The sequence below is a fragment of the Bufo bufo genome, chromosome 3, assembly GCF_905171765.1.
Source record: "Bufo bufo chromosome 3, aBufBuf1.1, whole genome shotgun sequence".
NCBI lineage: Eukaryota > Metazoa > Chordata > Amphibia > Anura > Bufonidae > Bufo > Bufo bufo.
In genome coordinates, this window is record NC_053391.1 from 362,931,286 (window position 1) to 362,951,964 (window position 20,679).

The following is a 20,679-nucleotide window of genomic DNA, read 5'->3' on the forward strand; positions in this document are numbered from 1 at the left end:
CCTGTGGGAAATATGTGGTCCCTGCTTGATCTGTGCCCCCTTATATGATCTGTGCCCCCCTTATATGTGTCCCCTTATAGTTAGTATATATTTCCTGTCCCTCTCATGTAGATATACACTGCGTGCAGAATTATTAGGCAAATGAGTATTTTGACCACATCATCCTCTTTATGCATGTTGTCTTACTCCAAGCTGTATAGGCTCGAAAGCCTACTACCAATTAAGCATATTAGGTGATGTGCATCTCTGTAATGAGAAGGGGTGTGGTCTAATGACATCAACACCCTATATCAGGTGTGCATAATTATTAGGCAACTTCCTTTCCTTTGGCAAAATGGGTCAAAAGAAGGACTTGACAGGCTCAGAAAAGTCTAAAATAGTGAGATATCTTGCAGAGGGATGCAGCACTCTTAAAATTGCAAAGCTTCTGAAGCGTGATCATCGAACAATCAAGCGTTTCATTCAAAATAGTCAACAGGGTCGCAAGAAGCGTGTGGAAAAACCAAAGCGCAAAATAACTGCCCATGAACTGAGAAAAGTCAAGCGTGCAGCTGCCAAGATGCCACTTGCCACCAGTTTGGCCATATTTCAGAGCTGCAACATCACTGGAGTGCCCAAAAGCACAAGGTGTGCAATACTCAGAGACATGGCCAAGGTAAGAAAGGCTGAAAGACGACCACCACTGAACAAGACACACAAGCTGAAACGTCAAGACTGGGCCAAGAAATATCTCAAGACTGATTTTTCTAAGGTTTTATGGACTGATGAAATGAGAGTGAGTCTTGATGGGCCAGATGGATGGGCCCGTGGCTGGATTGGTAAAGGGCAGAGAGCTCCAGTCCGACTCAGACGCCAGCAAGGTGGAGGTGGAGTACTGGTTTGGGCTGGTATCATCAAAGATGAGCTTGTGGGGCCTTTTCGGGTTGAGGATGGAGTCAAGCTCAACTCCCAGTCCTACTGCCAGTTTCTGGAAGACACCTTCTTCAAGCAGTGGTACAGGAAGAAGTCTGCATCCTTCAAGAAAAACATGATTTTCATGCAGGACAATGCTCCATCACACGCGTCCAAGTACTCCACAGCGTGGCTGGCAAGAAAGGGTATAAAAGAAGAAAATCTAATGACATGGCCTCCTTGTTCACTTGATCTGAACCCCATTGAGAACCTGTGGTCCATCATCAAATGTGAGATTTACAAGGAGGGAAAACAGTACACCTCTCTCAACAGTGTCTGGGAGGCTGTGGTTGCTGCTGCACGCAATGTTTATGGTGAACAGATCAAAACACTGACAGAATCCATGGATGGCAGGCTTTTGAGTGTCCTTGCAAAGAAAGGTGGCTATATTGGTCACTGATTTGTTTTTGTTTTGTTTTTGAATGTCAGAAATGTATATTTGTGAATGTTGAGATGTTATATTGGTTTCACTGGTAAAAAAAAATAATTGAAATGGGTATATATTTGTTTTTTGTTAAGTTGCCTAATAATTATGCACAGTAATAGTCACCTGCACACACAGATATCCCCCTAAAATAGCTAAAACTAAAAACAAACTAAAAACTACTTCCAAAAATATTCAGCTTTGATATTAATGAGTTTTTTGGGTTCATTGAGAACATGGTTGTTGTTCAATAATAAAATTAATCCTCAAAAATACAACTTGCCTAATAATTCTGCACTCCCTGTATGTATATATATATGGGAATGTGTGTATGCAGTGCATACATCTATATGTGTATCTGCCATGGCTCTTCCCCAGGTATATATATATATATATATATGCGGGCTTATAACTGCCCATTTATGATATTGTGTATATGGACATGCATGTAGATGTGCCCCAAACATCTATATGGATGTATATACCTAAGTGCCCCCAGGTTGGGTAGTATGTATATGTGTATATATATATATATTGATCAGCCTGGTTCGTTTATGACGTGGGAGTGTGTGATGTTATGTAGCAGCTGGGGGCTTACAGCTTGTGCAGGAAGTCCTTTGTTTCAGTTCTAGCATTCCGTCACACGACCCCACGATGATGTCATCACCCTCCTGTTGAAGAAGGAGGAGGGGGGGAATTGGGAATTGTCTAGTGTAGTGAGGTCTGTATTGTGGTGTGTGCGTCTATATATATATATATATATATATATATATATATTTATAACGATTGATCTATAAATATATATAGATATAGCGTATAATTAGACTTGTATTGTTGTAAGTGACCCCCCCCTGGTTAACCCCTATTTCCCCCCCTGGTTATCCAAACCCCTACTCCCCTGAATAACCCCTGGGCCTCACTGTACACTTGTAGGGTATTAACCCCCTGCATTGCTGAATCCCCTTATACTTGCAAGGCATTAACCCTTGCCTTGTTTGTGTCCCTGATGTGCACCCTGGGCCCTGATTATGTGCACCCTGGGCCCTGATTATGTGCACCCTGGGCCCTGATTAACCCTTGCCTTGTTTGTGTCCCTGGTACTGGGCACCCTGGTCCTACTGTACACCCTGGCCCATGATTTGACCCTTGCCCCTGAAACCCCTGATATACCCTTTCCCTACCCTGATTAACCCCTGGTGGTAACCCCTGCTTAAACCCTGCCACACCCCCCCCCCCCCCCCCTCACTGTACACTTGCATGGTATTTAACCCTTGCATTGCTGTACAGTTCTGATATTATCCCCATTGTTAACCCTTTGTGTTTGTGGTCGGCTTACACCCCTGTAAGGCCACCGTTAACCCTCGGCGTACCCCATAGGGATAGTATAGGACTAGATGGGTGGGTTGTTAATATTACTTGTATGTGTGAACTGTATAGTTAGTTAATGGGTGGAATTTGGGAACGTGTAGTGTAGTTTAGGATTGTATATTTAGTGCTGTATTGTTAGTGTATTGCGTGCGTAGTGTTTTAATAAATACCGTTATATTTATACCCTTTGTGTAGCGTGTACTTGTTAGCGGTAGCGAGTTAGTAAGGCGCTTGCAGCTAGCGTAGTGATTAGTGTAAAGTATAGCGAAAGTATATTATTAATAATATATAAATGGGCGGAGTCATCGATAGACGGCTCCTCCCATTTATGAATATTAATTACTGATATTTGCATAAATATTGGTGATTAATATTCCCCCTTTACATTGGCGAGCCAGGCCCACTGCGTGGATTTTGCGTTTGTTTTTGGTCTTAAGGCTGAGGGTCGCTGGTACTGTGAATTAGCGGGCAGGAGAGACGCGGTCAGCGGAGTGTCTGAGCGTCTAGGACCCGATAATTCGTACAGGAGAAGCGATACTTCCCTTAGAGTACCAGAAATAAAACAAAATCTTTTGCAGAGAATCTATAATCTATCTGTGTATTAATATTTTTGTATTTGCTTTACACGGTCACCGTCGCTGGGGTAAGAGAAGAAGGATACGTCACGGAAAGAGATCCATCTTCGATGGAGGTACATAAAAGTCCAGCTGGTCGGGAAGAAGCGATCCGGAAGAAAAGGACTTCTTTCAAGCAGCTGCAAGGGACGGGAAAGTACAGCACCAACAAGAAGATGGAGGCTCAGAAAAATGTGTGTATGAACTTCTCCACACTCCAACACTTAGCCAAACACAGCACATTTAACCCCATCCTCCCCACTACATACAAGTCAGCAGAAATGCTGTGGTCCGATTTGTTAGCACAGGCTTGTAGTTACGACAAGCTATGTGTTAACAAACGGACGGTTTTGAACAAGGCCACCAAACGGCTTTGGATGCTGGCCAAACTCGTTCATACGTTTGAGGCTAGCATCTGTAAGCCAAAGGAAGTGGCGCTGATGTCTGGCATGCAACAGGTTATCACCAAGTTGGTGCCGGCCCTTTCTTTTTCCGTAAAGCCAGGGTCGGAATCTCCCAAAATGTTGCCCTGTGCAGGGCCACAAGGGGGGAGAGTAGTCTGTGACCGGTCTAATCATCAGGTCAAGCCGGTCCAGACTAACAGAGATTTTTCCCTGACTTTGGGAAAAAGAACTGTCGTGAAGAGTGCGTCCCTGAGGATGGAACAATTCAGGAGAAGGGAGCACGGCTGCAGTGTAGATGGACCTGGGCCATGCAGAGCAAACTACAGATGTTTTGCATGTGGTGGCCTAGGTCACATAGCGAGACACTGCAAAACAGATAGGAACATAACACACAGGACAGGAAACCAAGTCACGTGTTTCAGGTGTGGGAACAAAGGACACATTGCAAGGAATTGCCCTTGTGTAAGTAATTGCAATGTGTCCAACAGTATCAGCCAGGTAACAAGTTGTGCAGTGGGGTCTAGTCAGCCTGGCCATAACGGGGTTACCTCTCGGCAGCATCACCAGCTGCTGAGGGGTCAGAGTGGCCAAGCTAGGCTAGGCAACATTTGACACCCCTGTACTATTTGTTACATCGTTTGTTCCCTGTGTATGTCCATGTTGTGTGTTTTTGTTATCTGTTTGTAAGTTTTTCTTGATGTTGATGGTGGTAGTCCTTGTCTACGGAGGTGTTCTACCATGCTGATTTATGTAGTGTTGTAAGTCCCGTCTGCTGTCTTTGTTTCATTCTGTGTCCCCTTGGAGTGGAACAGTGTTATACTGTGGATCGAGAACGTATAGGTTCGCGAGCAGATAATATCACACGGGAAATCCTGCTGGTCGGGAGAAGGCATAAGGACCTTCTCCATGCAGCACACAAAGGATGATGTGATATTATTCTGGGCAGCCAGGGTCTCGGATCAATACGGGTAACACTGTTGTGCTCAAGGTTTTCGATAGGGCTGTGTTGCGCTGGGGACTGGGGCGGACAGACAACATTGGTGTAATGTTGTGCTGTGCACTTAATTCTAGTCCGAGCAGGTAGCACAGCTCTGATAGGGATTGGACGCAGAGTGTTTGGCAGCAGAGTGTGGACTGTGTTCTTGTGTTGTGGGGTCGAGGGGAGCCAGGGCATGACTATGCCATTGGTTCTGCGGGCCTCCACAGGATGGGATCACAGGGGGAAATCAGCCTGGGTACACATGAGTGGACAGGGATGTGGTGCCATCAATAACAAGATGGTGCTTTGTCCATAGAACTCCAGTTATCCTAACCTAGTAGGGTGGCCATCCTTATCTGTTGGTGCAGAGGGATGTGCAGCAGAGGACGCTATCCTCTGAAGGTAGGGTGTTCAGACACCAGTGTTGGGATAACGAGGGGTCATGTGAGATAAAGGGCAGCCCAATACCTTTCTCTACCCATGGGTCAAAGGTATTGGTGCTGGGAATTTTCACATTTAATTGCACTGTTAGGGGAGAAATTCCCCCGGGAGCGCCTGGTATTTTCTTCTGCCATAGGTGTGGTTTTATATGGAGCGGAAGAAAAACCCAGGAGATGCCACAGAAGAGGCCAGCTATTCCCCCTGACTCTCTTGTGAGGCTCCAGAGGATCCCACTGGATTTTGGCAACTAAGCAACCTCTGCCTAGAGGTGTTCTAGAGATGGAAGACTGTGCCACAATCCAGCGGGAGCGTTATCTCAGACTCTGGAAGAAGACTTGGAGACGTTCGGGTGGAAGAGCTACTATCACTTGTTTCACCCAGTGAAACTTCTTCTGGTTCTGGTCATAGTCATATCGGAGGGTCAAGGGACTTATTGACCAAATACACCAGAACCAGACAGAACTTTACAGAACTATCCGGAGCAGGAGGCTCAGGACATAACTCAAACATTGTTCCTGTAGCCAAATATTGTATATTACTTGTATGTGTGAACTGTTAATGGGTGGAATTTGGGAACGTGTAGTGTAGTTTAGGATTGTCTGTATTGTTAGTGTATTGCATGCGTAGTGTTTTAATAAATACTGTTATATTTATACCCTTTGTGTAGCGTGTACTTGTTAGCGATAGCGAGTTAGTAAGGTGCTTGCAGCTAGCGTAGTGATTAGTGTAAAGCATAGCGAAAGTATATTATTAATAATATATAAAGGTATAAATGGGCGGAGTCATCGATAGACGGCTCCTCCCATTTATGAATATTAATTACTGATATTTGCATAAATATTAGTGATTAATATTCCCCCTTTACAATGGGAATAGTATAACATACTCATTATTTTTCTATTGAAGAGAAAATGTGCAAGAAAAGGAAAAGAAAATGGAAAGTAAATGTGTTAGTCTTTCCACCATTCCACACCTGCGGAAACAGAATCAGGAACAGGAGAGAAGTACGACCAGAACAGTGTCCGAATAGCAGTGTCATGGCGTCAGTGAATTCTGCTCCACCCCCTCCAGCCTCCCCCTGCTGTTGCAGTTCTATGGTTTCTCTGTACTTTATCAGGCACTAAACACCTTTGGAGTGAAACTTATGTTTCATGTTTGTTTGTAGTGTGTTCCCTGTTTCATTCTCTGTGTATTTGATGTTTATTGCTGAGGGGTTCCTTTTGCATAGTACTGGGGTTGAGGTGAAGAGATGTTGGCTTACGTTATGTATGTAAAATTTTAATTGTTCTGTTTTTTTTTCATGTGAAATAAAGCTTTTGTATACATTTCGGTGTGCCCTTGTCCTTTTCCACACTTCTCGTTTTTAGATATACGTTTGTTTTACGTGTGGTTGCTGCATCATCAAGATAATCGTAGGTGGTGGTGCCCGACTTCACAGTGATCAAGGATCAGTGGAGGTGAGTAATAATTTTATTTATTTTTTTAACACTTTCTGACCCATTCTAAAAAAAATCACTGTGGAAAAGTCCTTTAGCTTGTTTTTAGTATGTACTGTATATATATATATATATATATATATATATATCCAAAAGATGGCAGGGCAGCACTCCTATAACTTCAAGTGATGCAAATGATTCAGGTGCCAGCGTTTTTCCCCTGGGTCCTGGGGTCCAAACACAATCCAAATAAATGTAACGCAGCACTCCTTAGATAAAAAGTGAAAAAATTTATTCAACACATGTTTATACAGGCAACGTTTCAGCTCTCTCACAGAGCCATTATCAAGCCAAGTCTAATGGCTTGATAATTGGCTCTGTGAGAGAGCTGAATGGTTGCCTGTATCAACATGTGTTGAATACATTTTGTATTTTTTCACTTTTTATCTAAGGAGTGCTGCGTTACATTTATTTGGAATATCACCCAGGTTCCTTAGCTGGGTGAGATAGCAGAAATCCAGAAAGAGGCATTTGCTTCAGCAGAGCATAGTTTGCTGGAGCTCTTTTTTAGTTTAAATGGGATGGATTTCTTTGGACTGGGAGATAGGTTTGCTAGTGGAATTTCCCAGTCCACACCCCTCCATTAAAGGTTTTCCCCCAGCCCGAGGTGATCCCAGGTGAGACCTGCTGGGATCATCTCTGGGGTATAAAGCAGACCTCAGAATATCAGTCTGGGGGAATGAAGCCTGGAGGGCTGACCTGTGTGGTTAGAGCTTGGTGACTGGCTGCCTGTGAGACTGTGTGAAGCCTGACCTTCCCTGGTATGAACAGGACTCTATAGGTGAGACAGGAACCGCCTGTGTATTAGGTAGAGCCCAGACGGGCAGGTATTTATTTTGTTTTATGTTATGTTATGCTATGCTAGTGCTGTAACTCTGAGTGATGCAATAACTTGGATGCTAATCTGTTATGCTGAAGTGACCAAATAAAGCACGGTTTGGACTTTGAAACTGTTGTCTCTGTGAAAATCTGTCATTGTCAACCCTACTGCGAGTACAGATCCCTACAATATATATATATATATATAAACTGTAGAAGCGAGCAGCACTCCAACACATAATAAAGTGAAAAAAAGAAAGTTTATTCACCCATATGGTGTTGCGATGTTTCGGCTCTATACCAGAGCCTTTCTCAAGCCTTGAGAAAGGCTCTGGTATAGAGCCGAAACATCGCAACACCATATGGGCGAATAAACGTTCTTTTTTTTCACTTTATTATGTGTTGGAGTGCTGCTCGCTTCTACAGTTTATATATTGGGTAAGCTTGTCCCCATTTAAGTCGGTGCTGCCTCTCTTTTTTCTTTTTTGTATATTTGTGTATATATATATATATATATATATATATATATATATTTATATCCTCACTTCACGCTTTACACCATCCACTGGTATTGTGGCCATGTTGCCCCAGCGTTATAGCATATGGCAAGACCTCCAGATGCTGCCACCACCCTATATAACACCACAATAAGTACAGCTCTGGACACTGTTGACCCCCTCACACACAACAAAACCCGAAAAATTAACCGACAACCCTGGCACACCAACCTGACCAAAAAACTCAGACAAGCTTCCAGGGCTGCTGAACGGCGATGGAAGAAATCCCATTCTAAAGATCATTTCACCGCATACAAGCAATCCATCTTCATATTCAAATCCTCACTCGCTGATGCAAAACAGGCCTACTTCTCATCTCCCTGGCTCACAGCCCTAAACAACTTTTTAACAACTTCTCCGTCCTCCAGCGCCCCCACCCTCTCCTCTAATCTCAGCTGAGGACTTTGCCAAATACTTCAAACAAAAGATAGTCAACATCAGAGAAAGCTTAAGTACACAGTCCCCACGGACCCTCTACACAACTGCTCGGTCCTCGTCTCCCAAAACCCGCTTCTCCACCATTACAGAAGAAAAACTCTCCACTCTACTCTCCAGATCTCATCTGACCACCTGTGCACTTGACCCAATCCCATCCCACCTCATCCCTAACCTCACCACAGTGTTTATCCCAGCCTTAACTCATCTCTTTACCTATCACTAACCTCTGGTGTCTTCCCCTCTGCTTTTAAACATGCTACCATTACACCCATCCTCAAAAAGCCTTCACTTGACCCATCTGCTTTGTCCAGTTATCGCCCCATATCACTTCTTCCGTATGCCTCAAAGCTACTTGAACAATATGTCCATTCAGAACTGTCCTCTCACCTCTCCTCCTACTCCCTCTTTGACCGCCTACAATCTGGCTTCCGACCCCATCACTTGACTGAGACTGCCCTTACCAAAGTCACCAATGACCTACTAACAGCCAAAACCAAGAAACAATACTCTGTCCTCCTTCTCCTTGACCTGTCCTCTGCCTTCGACACTGTTGAACACTCCCTTCTGTTGCAAACTCTCTCATCTCTTGGCATCATTGACCTGGCCCTCTCCTGGATCACATCATACTTCAAAGAAAGGACATTTTGTGTCTCCCACTCCCGCACCACCTCCTCGTCTCATTCCCTCTCTGTTGGTGTCCCGCAAGGCTCTGTCCTAGGACCCCTGCTCTTCTCTATCTACACTTTTGGCCTGGGACAGCTCATAGAGTCCCATGGCTTATGCTGATGACACACAAATCTACCTCTCTGGTACAGACATCACCACCTTACTATCAAGAATCCCACAATGTCTATCTTCTATATCATCCTTCTTCACCTTTCGCTTTCTAAAACTTAACATGGATAAAACAGTATTCATCGTCTTTCCCCCATCTTGCTCAACCCGCCCCAACAGACCTATCTATCATGATCAATGGCTGCACACTATCTCCGGTTAACCAAGTCCGCTGCCTTGGAGTGACCTTGGATTCTGCCCTTTCCTTCCGACCGCACATCCAAGCCCTTTCCACCACCTGCCGCCTCAAACTCAAAAACATCTCCCACATACGCGCTTTCCTTAACTTTGAATCTGCGAAAATGCTTGTACATGCCCTCATCATCTCCCGCCTAGACTACTGCAACACTCTCCTCTGTGGCCTTCCATCTAGCACTCTCGCACCCCTCCAATCTATCCTCAACTCTGCTGCCCGACTAAGTCAACTCTCACCCTATTACTCCTCTGCCTCTCCCCTCTGCCAATCCCTTCACTGGCTCCCCATTGCCCAGCGAATTCACTTCAAAGTACTAACAAATACATACAAGGCCGTCCATAACCTGTCCCCTCTCTACATCTCTGAGCTACTTTCCCGATACATCCCCACACGCACTCTCCGATCCTCACAAGACCTCCTTCTCTCCTCTCCTCCTATTACCTCTTCCCACAATCGCCTCCAAGATTTCTCCCGTGCATTCCCCATACTCTGGAACTCGCTACCCCAACATATCTGACACTCACCTACAGTGGAATCCTTCAAAAGAAACCTGAAAACCCACCTCTTCAGACAAGCCTACAACCAGTGACCCTGCTGCCTCTATACCACCATGACCAACTTCACCCGCACCTACTGTGTCCTTCTCCCATACCATGTAGATTGTAAGCCCTCACGGGCAGGGCCCTCTCTCCTTCTGTACCAGTTTGTAACTTTGTTTATGATTAGTGCAATTGTCTGTATTATGTATGTATACCTCTTCTCATATGTACAGCGCTATGGAATGAATGGCGCTTTAATAATAAATAATAATAAAATTGCATGTATTTTGTAAAAGGTTAAAGAGCTGTGTATACCAGGGCAAGTAGCTGTGTTGTTGCAATTCCGTGTCTCCCTCAGTGGACCACTGCACAACGTTCCATATGGAGATGACACACAGGAGCGTGTGCGTACTTGAGTGCCTTGACCACACGTCGTTGAGCAAACTCCCCACTGTGACCATCCTTCAGCAGCAGGATCACCTGAAACAACAAAGAGAATCCAGGGTTAACACTTGGCAGAGTGACGCACCTAACAAGCATAATCCTATCTTTGTCAAAGAGTGACATTTGCAGATTAATAATAAGGTACACGGTTTAATCCCTTTTTCTGTATTATTCCGCTAACTGCCACTGTGATAAAGCATTTTGCTAAGGCCAACATTTTGTCACAGGTAGATTTTATGGCGTGTCTATCTTAATTAGTGAGGCTGACAATCTGCTTTATTCCTTCCCCCTTACGTTGCATTCCCTAAATACCTAGATAGTCTGAACAGCCTGACGAAAATACACACAACCCGCACCAATCATATTGCCAGTCTGGGGTACCATAGGAGAATTACACAGCAACGGCTTAGAGTGTGCCAAGGATAAGACAATGGCGAAATCCCCTCCTTATGTGGGTGGAATACATTCATTCTCCGAGAATAGAAATGTGTGCGGAGGCACACACACAAACAAACACACACAAAACACACAAAGCTCTGACATGAGGGCATCATTAGCAGGCACATAAATATTCATATAATCAGGCTCCCTTTCCCTTGCCTTCTGTCATAAGCGTCTTTGGACTTCATCAATCTCCAGCCGAATAGAAGAAGTGGATTCATAAATCAGAAGGACTGGGACCACTTTGTGTTGGAATCATGACCAGAAAAATGCTGAATAAATAAGTTCGAACCGTAGAATAAATAGATTCTTTTCCTCCGTTCATGCTCATTCTCATGGCCCTCCAGAAAAATAGGGAAACACATATATTCTACAAATGATTTGGTGCATAAAGACAGGGAGAAGGTTCAATTTATATGTCGCATTCCCAGCCTGAAAAAGGTATTTCCCCTGTCTGCCAATCTAGAGAATAATACAGGTGCCAAAAATAAAGCGGAAAACAAATAACGGGAGTGTGGGAGCCTGCATGCAGGACACATGGGGTGTACCAGTGTGACAGGTCATCTTTTAGACGCAAGGAGCTGAGGAAAACTAAAGAGTCAATTCTCATGCTATCTACCGGGCAACTCCGTCTACAAGTCACCCATAGCACAGGGACGAACGATTTATCAATTAAACAGACCATTATTTTTATCGCGCTCATTTTTGGATAATAGGTTTCTGAGCACAATCCAGCAATTGGAAATACACTGAAGACTACCATTAAAAATAATATATCATGATATTCAGATAGGACAATAGGCTCTGACATAGTTATCATGCAGTGCTTGTTTCTCTAGAAAACCCAGTGGAGACGTCAAATATGCTGTTCTGATGATCCCATGACCTCTGAGCTCTCCTGACTTGTCTGTTTTAGCAAATAATTGTATTTTCCATGAAAAAGTGTTCCACTGTTATTCCTACTAGACATTTAGAAATAAATTGAAAAGTGGGTGTTTCATTCTGTGCTGACCAGGTCAGACTATAGTATGTAGGGAATTACCCTTTTGACAAGGGGAACGGATACACCCAGTAGTCTATTTAGTCATGAATGTACAGGAGGTATAACAGAGGAATGGCACAGCACAGAGTTCTCTGAATAGATGCTCACAATTGGCTATTTCATGTCCTATACAAGTATTTTGTAAAACAAAAATGTTAGGAGAGCTGGCAGGTGGTCCCTCTTAAAGTATTATGAGTTTAAAGCTAGGGCTTGGGACAAGTGGGGTGACTGCTGGTGGACATCCATCATCTGACTTTCAGGATAGGTTTCATTTCTTTGAGATTCCTCTATAGAGGTTGTGTAGGATTAAAGGGGTTATGCCACGACTGATGTAAAAAATGAAAATAAGATATATTACAGTACATCTGCTTCTAACAAAACCAGAACCAGCCCTGTACCTCACATGGACCCTGAGCTCCCTCCATTCAATGCTCCAATTGTTCTGCTAGTCTCTTTTCAGTCTGGCAGCTCAAGGGGTGTCTTTTTAAGGGGGCATGTTCTTCTGCTACAGCTCTCTACCTGTAGCTCTCACAGATCTAACAGTAGATATGGCTGTTGGCAGTTGTAGGATAGATCTGAGCCAGTGGCTTACCTCTAAAGGCTCTTTCACATGAGCGGATGCCGTGTGGGTAAGGCTACTTTCACACCTGCGTTAGGTGCGGATCCGTCTGGTATCTGCACAGAGAGATCCGCACCTATAATGCAAACGCTTGTATCCGTTCAAAACGGATCCGTTTGCATTATTCTTTAAAAAAAAGTCTAAGTCAAAACGGATCCGTCCTGACTTACATTGAAAGTCAATGGGGGACGGATCAGTTTTCAATTGCACCATATTGTGTCAGTGAAAACGGATCCGTCCCCATTGACTTACATTGTAAGTCAGGACGGATCCGTTTGGCTCCGCATCGCCAGGTGGACACCAAAACGCTGCAAGCAGCGTTTTGGTGTCCGCCTCCAGAGCGGAATTGAGGCGGAACGGAGCCAAACTGATGCATTCTGAACGGATCCTTATCCATTCAGAATGCATTGGGGATGAACGGATCCTTATCCATTCAGAATGCATTGGGGATGAACGGATCCGTTTTAAACCGTTTGTGAGAGCCCTGAAACGAATCTCACAAACGTAATTCAAAACGCCAGTGTGAAAGTAGCCTAATCCGCTGCATGAAAGAGTGCCAAGCCGCGCTCCGGACAGCAGAAACACGGAGCATTAACATGATTGATAATGCTCTTTACCTCTCTGTAATCTTTTTACTACAAAATCACGGTGACAACTTTTTCTCACTGTGATTTTGTAGTAAAAAGGTCACAGAGAGGCACGGAGCATTATCAATCATGTCAATGCTCCGTGTCTCTCCTGTCCGGAGTGGGGCTTGGCTGTCTTTCATGCAGCGGATTACCCGCACAGCATCCGCTCGTGTGAAAGACCCCTAATAGAGGCAGACCACACAGGTACCATGGAGGAAGGGGGCCCCGACCCCAATTACACTTGTATAGCTAAGTGTGAAAACCTAGAAAGCTGTGCAGAAGGACCTGCAATGATATCATCAGCATGTGATCAGGGCAGCAATACAGAGTCAGTAGTTTTACAGCTGAAGGACCTGTGATGATGTCATCTTTATGTGACCAGGGCAGGGAGATGGAGCTCAGTGTTGGAGAGGAAGATGTAGTGAAACTGCATGGGGAGAAACTTCTGTGTGTCTGGAGGAAAGGTCAGTGGTGTCCTGGGATAACCCATACCATCCTTATATTGGGAGTTGTTCTACTGTATCCCACTTCATGTAATGTTCACTGATGCCCTACAAAAACAGTCTGGGCATGCTGGGAATTGTAGTTCTCTCCTCTTATACCCTCTCCCTGTAATGTCAACTTGTGTTCCATAATAACAGTCAAGACATGCTGGAAGTTGTAGTTCTCTCTTTCTTTCTTTTTTTACCATTCCATGTACTGCCCACTAATTTTCACCTGTTTACACTGCTGGCAGTAGTCCCCAGCAGACTGTTTCGGCAGAGAACGACATGCAGGAGCTCTCTGGATCCGGCATTGCTCGAGATTACCGGAATGCCCGACGGCCCCATTGTACCCAGAGAGCTGGAGCAGTGTGAAACAGGCCTAAACTGGTCCTCATGAGACTTGTAGTTCTCTTTTCACTTATATAATGTCCTGCAGCATATTAGGCTTTGTTCCCACCTGCACTAGTGACGTTCACTGTTCTGCTCTGTTATAGGAGCACAACAATGAAAATCACGGTAGTGCCGGATCTGGCGCATCCAGACATAGAGACCCAATTCAGATTCTTGCTATGGGGCCAAAGTATTTTTATATACACCCCTGATCTGAGCCTGTGCGACCACCTCAGTAGGTGGACATGCACATTACTGCACAGATTAAACACCAGGACGCTATTATAATGAAGTTAAGAATCTTTCACAACTGGACCATTTTTGTCAAAAAGTAAATTACAGTAATTAGTTTTTATGCTAAATTATATTAAAATGACATTTAGTGGCACTATTTCTTTAACCATAAGGGGTCATATATTGTACAGCTGACACGATGTGACTACTGTACAAAGCTGTGCGATGACTTGTACAATGTGTGTGGGGGGTCCCATGTATAAGTTGAGTTTGCATAAAGAGAGTTGAATTTTTAATACTCATACAGTAAAAGTTTATTTATTATAAGTAACAGTATTACCTGGGTTTTCTGTAAATAATGATTTTTTTTTTGGTAAGTGCCCCCAGCCTGCCTCTATAAACAGAAGATTCATACTTCCCTGCTCCCCGCAGCTCCGTTCCTCTGTGCTGCCTCCCGCATGACCATGTTCTGCAACAGCATGGGCATGGTCACATGCTTCACCGGAGCCCAAGACTGGCTTCAGTGGGGATGTGCTGCCTGAGGCCATATCACTGCTGAAGCCAGTTATAGGCTGCAGCAGAGCATGTGGATATACCCATGCTGCAGCGGATGTATACATCACACAGGGACTGGAACATGGATATGGAATTAACAAAAAACAGCAACTTTGGTTTGGCATTCTTAAATTTTTATTTTTACAATGTTCACTGTACAGGATAAATATTGTGATTATGTTAATGTACAAGTAATTATGGATGCAGTAATAACAATTCTGTATAGTTTTTAAAGTCTTTTTATAAACTTTTTTTTTTTACATAACTAAGGGCGCCTGTAATAAAAAAAGCCAATTTTTTAGTTGTTTTTGGCCTCATGCACACGACCGTTGTGTGCATCCGTGGCCGTTGTGCCGTTTTCCGTTTTCCGTTTTTTTTTTTCGCGGACCCATTGACTTTCAATGGGTCCGTGGAAAAATCGGAAAATGCACCGTTTTGCAGCCGCATCCGTGATCCGTGTTTCCTGTCCGTCAAAAAAATATGACCTGTCCTATTTTTTGGACGGACAACGGTTCACGGACCCATTCAAGTCAATGGGTCCGTGAAAGAACACGGATGCACACAAGATTGGCATCCGCGTCCGTGATCCGTGTCCGTAGGTTACTTTCATACAGACGGATCCGAAGATCGTGAAAACTCATATCCGACAGTATATTCTAACACAGAGGCGTTCCCATAGTGATGGGGACGCTTCTAGTTAGAATATACTACAAACTGTGTACATGACTGCCCCCTGCTGCCTGGCAGCACCCGATCTCTTACAGGGGGCTGTCATCCGCACAATTAACCCCTCAGGTGCTGCACCTGAGGAGTTAATTGTGCATATCATAGCCCCCTATAAGAGATCAGGGGCTGCCAGGCAGCAGGGGGCAGACCCCCCTCCCTCCCCAGTTTTAATATCATTTGGTGGCCAGTGTGCGGCCCCCCCCCTATTGTAATATCATTGGTGGCCAGTGTGCGGCCCCCCCTCTATTGTATTAATATAATTGGTGGCCAGTGTGCGGCCTCCCCTCCCCCCCGATCATTGGTGGCAGTGGAGATTCCGATCGGAGTCCCAGTTTAATCGCTCTGGGGCTCCGATCGGTAACCATGGCAACCAGGTCGCTACTGCAGGCCTGGTTGCCATGGTTACTTAGCAATATTACAATATTAGAAGCATCATACTTACCTGCTGGCTGCTGCGCTGTCTGTGTCCGGCCGGGAGCTCCTCCTACTGGTAAGTGACAGGTCTGTGCGGCGCATTGCTTAATGATCTGTCACTTACCAGTAGGAGGAGCTCCCGGCCGGACACAGACAGCGCAGCAGCCAGCAGGTAAGTATGATGCTTCTAATATTGTAATATTGCAAAAAAATACGGTCGTGTGCATGGGGCCTTAACTTGATTTTTTCGCCATTTTTTTAAACCTTCATAGGGGGGCAGATGGAGTGAGAGAGGGATAGTCACTTAGATGCAGCAGTTAGGACCAGACCTCTGTTTCCGGCAGTGAGAGCAGGGTGCAAGCTGTATAATACAAGTGATGGTGCAGCCATAGCTCCTGTTCCATCACAGTGCTTTAATTTAATGTTCCTCACTGAGCATTAGCTGAGTGTTAAAATGTGTAGGTTTAAAAGTTCTGCCAAAGGGTTTGTTTGTTGCCTGTTAACATGGAGATACAAGTCTGTATAGAAATTGTAGAAGCAAAATAATTGGAAATTTTTACAAACTATACCAAAATTTTGATGCAGTTATATCATCGCACCTGCTGCGTCTAGCCACCAGACTGAAGCAAACCCTGGGGTCTATTGGTGGTCTGGGGACACTGCAGGCAGTCAGACATCTCCATTGTTGCTGGCAGGTATTGGTCTGCTCCTAGGCCTGAATAGCTTTGGAGGATCGTGGACTCCTGTCTCTGTTAGTGGGTCCTTTCATCTTTGTCCTCTCAGTGCCTCCTGGTTACATTGCACATGACATGACATGTGACCTGGTGGCCTGAAGGAGAGTGGATGGCAGTCTGCAAGGACCAGTCTGATAAGGCTGTGCTAGGGAATGAGTTACACCTGGGGGGCTCTGTATTTAGAAAAGATTTGGATGCACTAAGGGGCACATTTATCAAGATTGGCATTTTAGAAGCCGGTCTTAATAAAGCCCCATACCGGCCCATCCCCTTTCTCGCCCACAATTTTAGCACTGGCGTGAGGGGGGGGCGGGGGGGGGGAAGGCTACTTAGCCCGGTTAGTTGCGCCGCCATCTGTGCCTGAAATATGACTAATATAGGCGTATTTCAGTATAATAAATGACCCCCTAAGTGTGGAGGGCACTTAGGTGGCATCAAACTGTAGGAAAAGGCACTAAGGGGATATTACACTGTGTGGGAAGGCGCTAAGGGGGCATCATGCTGTGTGAGGACCATAAGAGACCATCACTAGGGGCATCTTCACTATGTAGTGGAGACTAACGGGGCAATATTACTGTGAATGGGGACTTCGGGGTGAGGTTTGCTGTCAGAGGGCACTAACTGGGCATCTTTACTGTGTGGAGGCTCATCATCACTTTTTGTGGGGCATAACAGGGACTGGGATTAGGCTGGGTTGAGGTGTGTGTGGCTTTATGTATATACTGTATTGCCAGGATTTTTCAATCTTTGCTTTCTTCACAGTTGGGGAGTATGCCTACATATGTAGTCTGGCAGTAATACTGGCTACATACTGTTTCCTTCTTGTTTTCTGTTCTTCATTAAAAATGGGTTTCTGAATGTCTGCATTAAATCCATACATTCTGCAAGCTTGCAAATAACAGTCTTTTCCCACAGTAGGATCATGGCGGCTATTACGGTATCTCAACCGAAAAGTTAACATCTGACCTTTTGTTTTGTGGGTTAAGGAATGCAACATGACTTATACAATATAATGAGATATTTGACCTGAACATGTACCCCCTTCATGTTCCATCAGCAGGCAAAAGGTCAGCAGCTCATTTCTGCATTATTAAATGCTAAAACTAACCAAGGCTGTATGACCTTAGGCAATTACCACCTTGCACCTACAGTATTTTTATATCTCGTGGGTCCCTGTCACTCACTCTCCTTAACTCCTGTCATAGCAGCATGTCAGTCTATAATTTCAAACTCGCCAGTTGATGCAGTTCTGCATTGGTTTAGCATTTGACTTGTAAATCACACTTTAAGTGCAATGTGATGACCTAACAGCAAGCAGTCCTAGCATCTTGTGCGAGCAAAATCTATGCAATAACCCAGAGAGAGTTCTGCCTTTTATGCATTTTATACAATCAATCCAAACGAGAGCTGAATATTTGGGTTTGGTGCCGGCTCTTTGTCAGCTTTTTAGGTAGGGAATGGAAGAGATATTTATTAGTCATGGTTACATTACATTTTCCTGCAATTTCTATATAAAATCCTCTTGATATCTTCTTTTCTTTAGTCTCAATTTAATCTTATATTTGACCTCTTGCAGACATTTTTGTAATAATCTAATGTGCAATGGGTAGGCAACAAGTTTATGTTTTAAAGGGGTTGTCCGGGTTCAGACCTGAACCCGGACATACCCATATTTTCACCCAGGCAACCCACCTGATGTTAGCATCGGAGCATCTCAAGCTCCGATGCGCTCCCTTGCCCTGCGCTAGATCGCGCAGGGCACGGGCTCTTTTGTTTACAATAACACACTGTCTGGCAGAGGCTTCCGCCCGGCAGTGTGTTTGGTGACATCACCGGCTCTGATGGGCGGGTTTTAGCACTGCCTTAGCTGTTTTACTGGCTAGGGCAGCGCTAAAGCCTGCCCATCAGTACCGGTGAGGTCACCGGGCTTCCTGGCAGCCCCATGAAGAGCCCGGTTCGTCACCGGAACTCCTGAAAATGCCTTTGCTCTGCGCGATTTAGCGCAGGGTAAAGGAGAGCATCGGAGCATCATTTGCAGTCTGCGGGGCTACCTGGGTGAAAATGGAGGTATGTCCGGGTTAAGCTCTGAACCCGGACAACCCCTTTAAGAGTTTATCCAGTTCTGAACACCGTTATACAATTTATATAATCTACATAAGAAGTTTAGCAACTGTGTACTGCATTTCATATTTACCACTGAACCATAATTATGGCATCTGTTTGGCTTGCGCAGTTATGCTGGTTGTCCCTGGAAACAGTCGACAAGCAGTTGAAAATTTTATAGGGCATTTCTACTGTGCCTGGTGTAAAGACGTTACGTTCTGGAACACAAATCATCACTACATGCTTTGAGAAGACACTAAGCCAGCAAGGAAAGCAGGAAAATGTTGGCTCTTAAACAGGGAATTGTAAATACAATTCTAGAATACAATACGGACTGTAACTCAGAATCATTATAGATTAATTATATATCTAATATATAAAGCTGAGTGTATACATTTATGTATGTCTGCTAAAGGAATCCGCACCGTTGCATTTACAATCACTAAATTTGGCACACAGGTACATCAGGTGTCCGGGGAGGGTCTCAGCTCTCTAGCACGTACCGTTCCTGAGATTTTCCCAAAAAATGCAAATATGGCACCATCACATATACATAGTTACATAGTTGATACAGTTGAAAAAAGACATAAGTCCATCAAGTTCAACCAAGGGATAGGTGGGGTCGCGAATCCCATAAGGAAAGGAGACTCAGATTTCTACACATTTTCATAAGCATTAATGTTCTTTACTTTTATGAAATCATCTAAATCCTTTTTAAAACTGTCCACTGTTCCTGCTGTGACCACGTCCTGAGGAAGTCTATTCCACAGATTCACAGTTCTTACAGTAAAGAAGCTTTGACGCTTATGGAGACTGAACTTTTTCTTCTCCAGTCGGAGGCATTTGACATGGAACAGCTTTTCACCGTATTTTTTGTATGGCCCATTTATATATTTGTATAGGTTAATCATGTCCCCCCTTAGACGTCTCTTCTCAAAACTAAATAAATTAAATTCTTTTAATCTTTAAATAACCTACATTAGCCAAAAGAAGTCTGCAGGTCTTTCTCCTCATATCTCAACTGCCATACACACGATCACATGACCCTTATCAGCCAATAAAAGCTTGCAGTGCTGTGCTGTGGAGGTCACAGTTAAGGGGGCAGGGTGCTGTGGAGGTCACAGTTAAGGGAACAGTCTGCTATGTAGGTCAGTGTTAAGGGACAGAGTGCTATAGAGGCCACTGTTAAAGGGGCGGAGTGTTGTGGAAATCACTGTTAAGAAGATGGGTTACTGTGGAGGTCACTAATAAAGGGGCGGCCACTGTGGAGGTCACTGTTAAATGGGCGGGCCGCTGTGGAGGTCACTGTTAAGGGGGTGGGATGCTGTGGAGGTCACTGTTAAAGGGGAGGATGCTGTGAAAGTCTCTGTTAAGGGGGCAGGGAACAGCGGAGGTCACAGTTAAGGGGGTACGGTGCTGTGGAGGTCACATTTTAAGGGAACGGTCTCATGATGTGAAAATGTGAACAGCACAATGAGGAGGACTGTTTAAATACCAATTCTAACTGAACCAGGAAATTTATTAATTTCATGGATCAAACACCTGCTGTGAATTTTACCCTTAAGCTCCTTGTTAGAGAACAGCAAGTTGTGCAAAAAGTGCTGAAACATTAAACAGTTGGACATGTGCGTTCAAAAGTTTAGAGAAGTTCACATTAAGTTCACCTGTAAAGGTTAGAGTGCATTTTAGGTTCATCCTGAAATTTCACCCACAAAACAAATATCCATAACTTTTTGTGAGTAGTGTATATTCTACTTAGTAGAACGAGGGGTTGCCCTAATTTAGAGATGATCAAGCTTCTTG

The 20,679-nt window shown here is 44.4% G+C and overlaps 1 protein-coding gene across 9 annotated transcripts in view; it reads right to left on the reverse strand.

Annotated features, from left to right (window-relative positions):
• The window catches only part of ADGRB2 (adhesion G protein-coupled receptor B2), a 491,592-nt gene that overhangs the window by 178,797 nt on the left and 292,116 nt on the right, over nt 1-20,679 (reverse strand). For all 9 annotated transcript variants that reach the window (XM_040424547.1, XM_040424546.1, XM_040424545.1 and 6 more), the window contains one exon: nt 10,376-10,540. In XM_040424547.1, the coding sequence (XP_040280481.1) occupies nt 10,376-10,540 (165 nt within the window). The remainder of the gene's footprint in view (nt 1-10,375; nt 10,541-20,679) is intronic.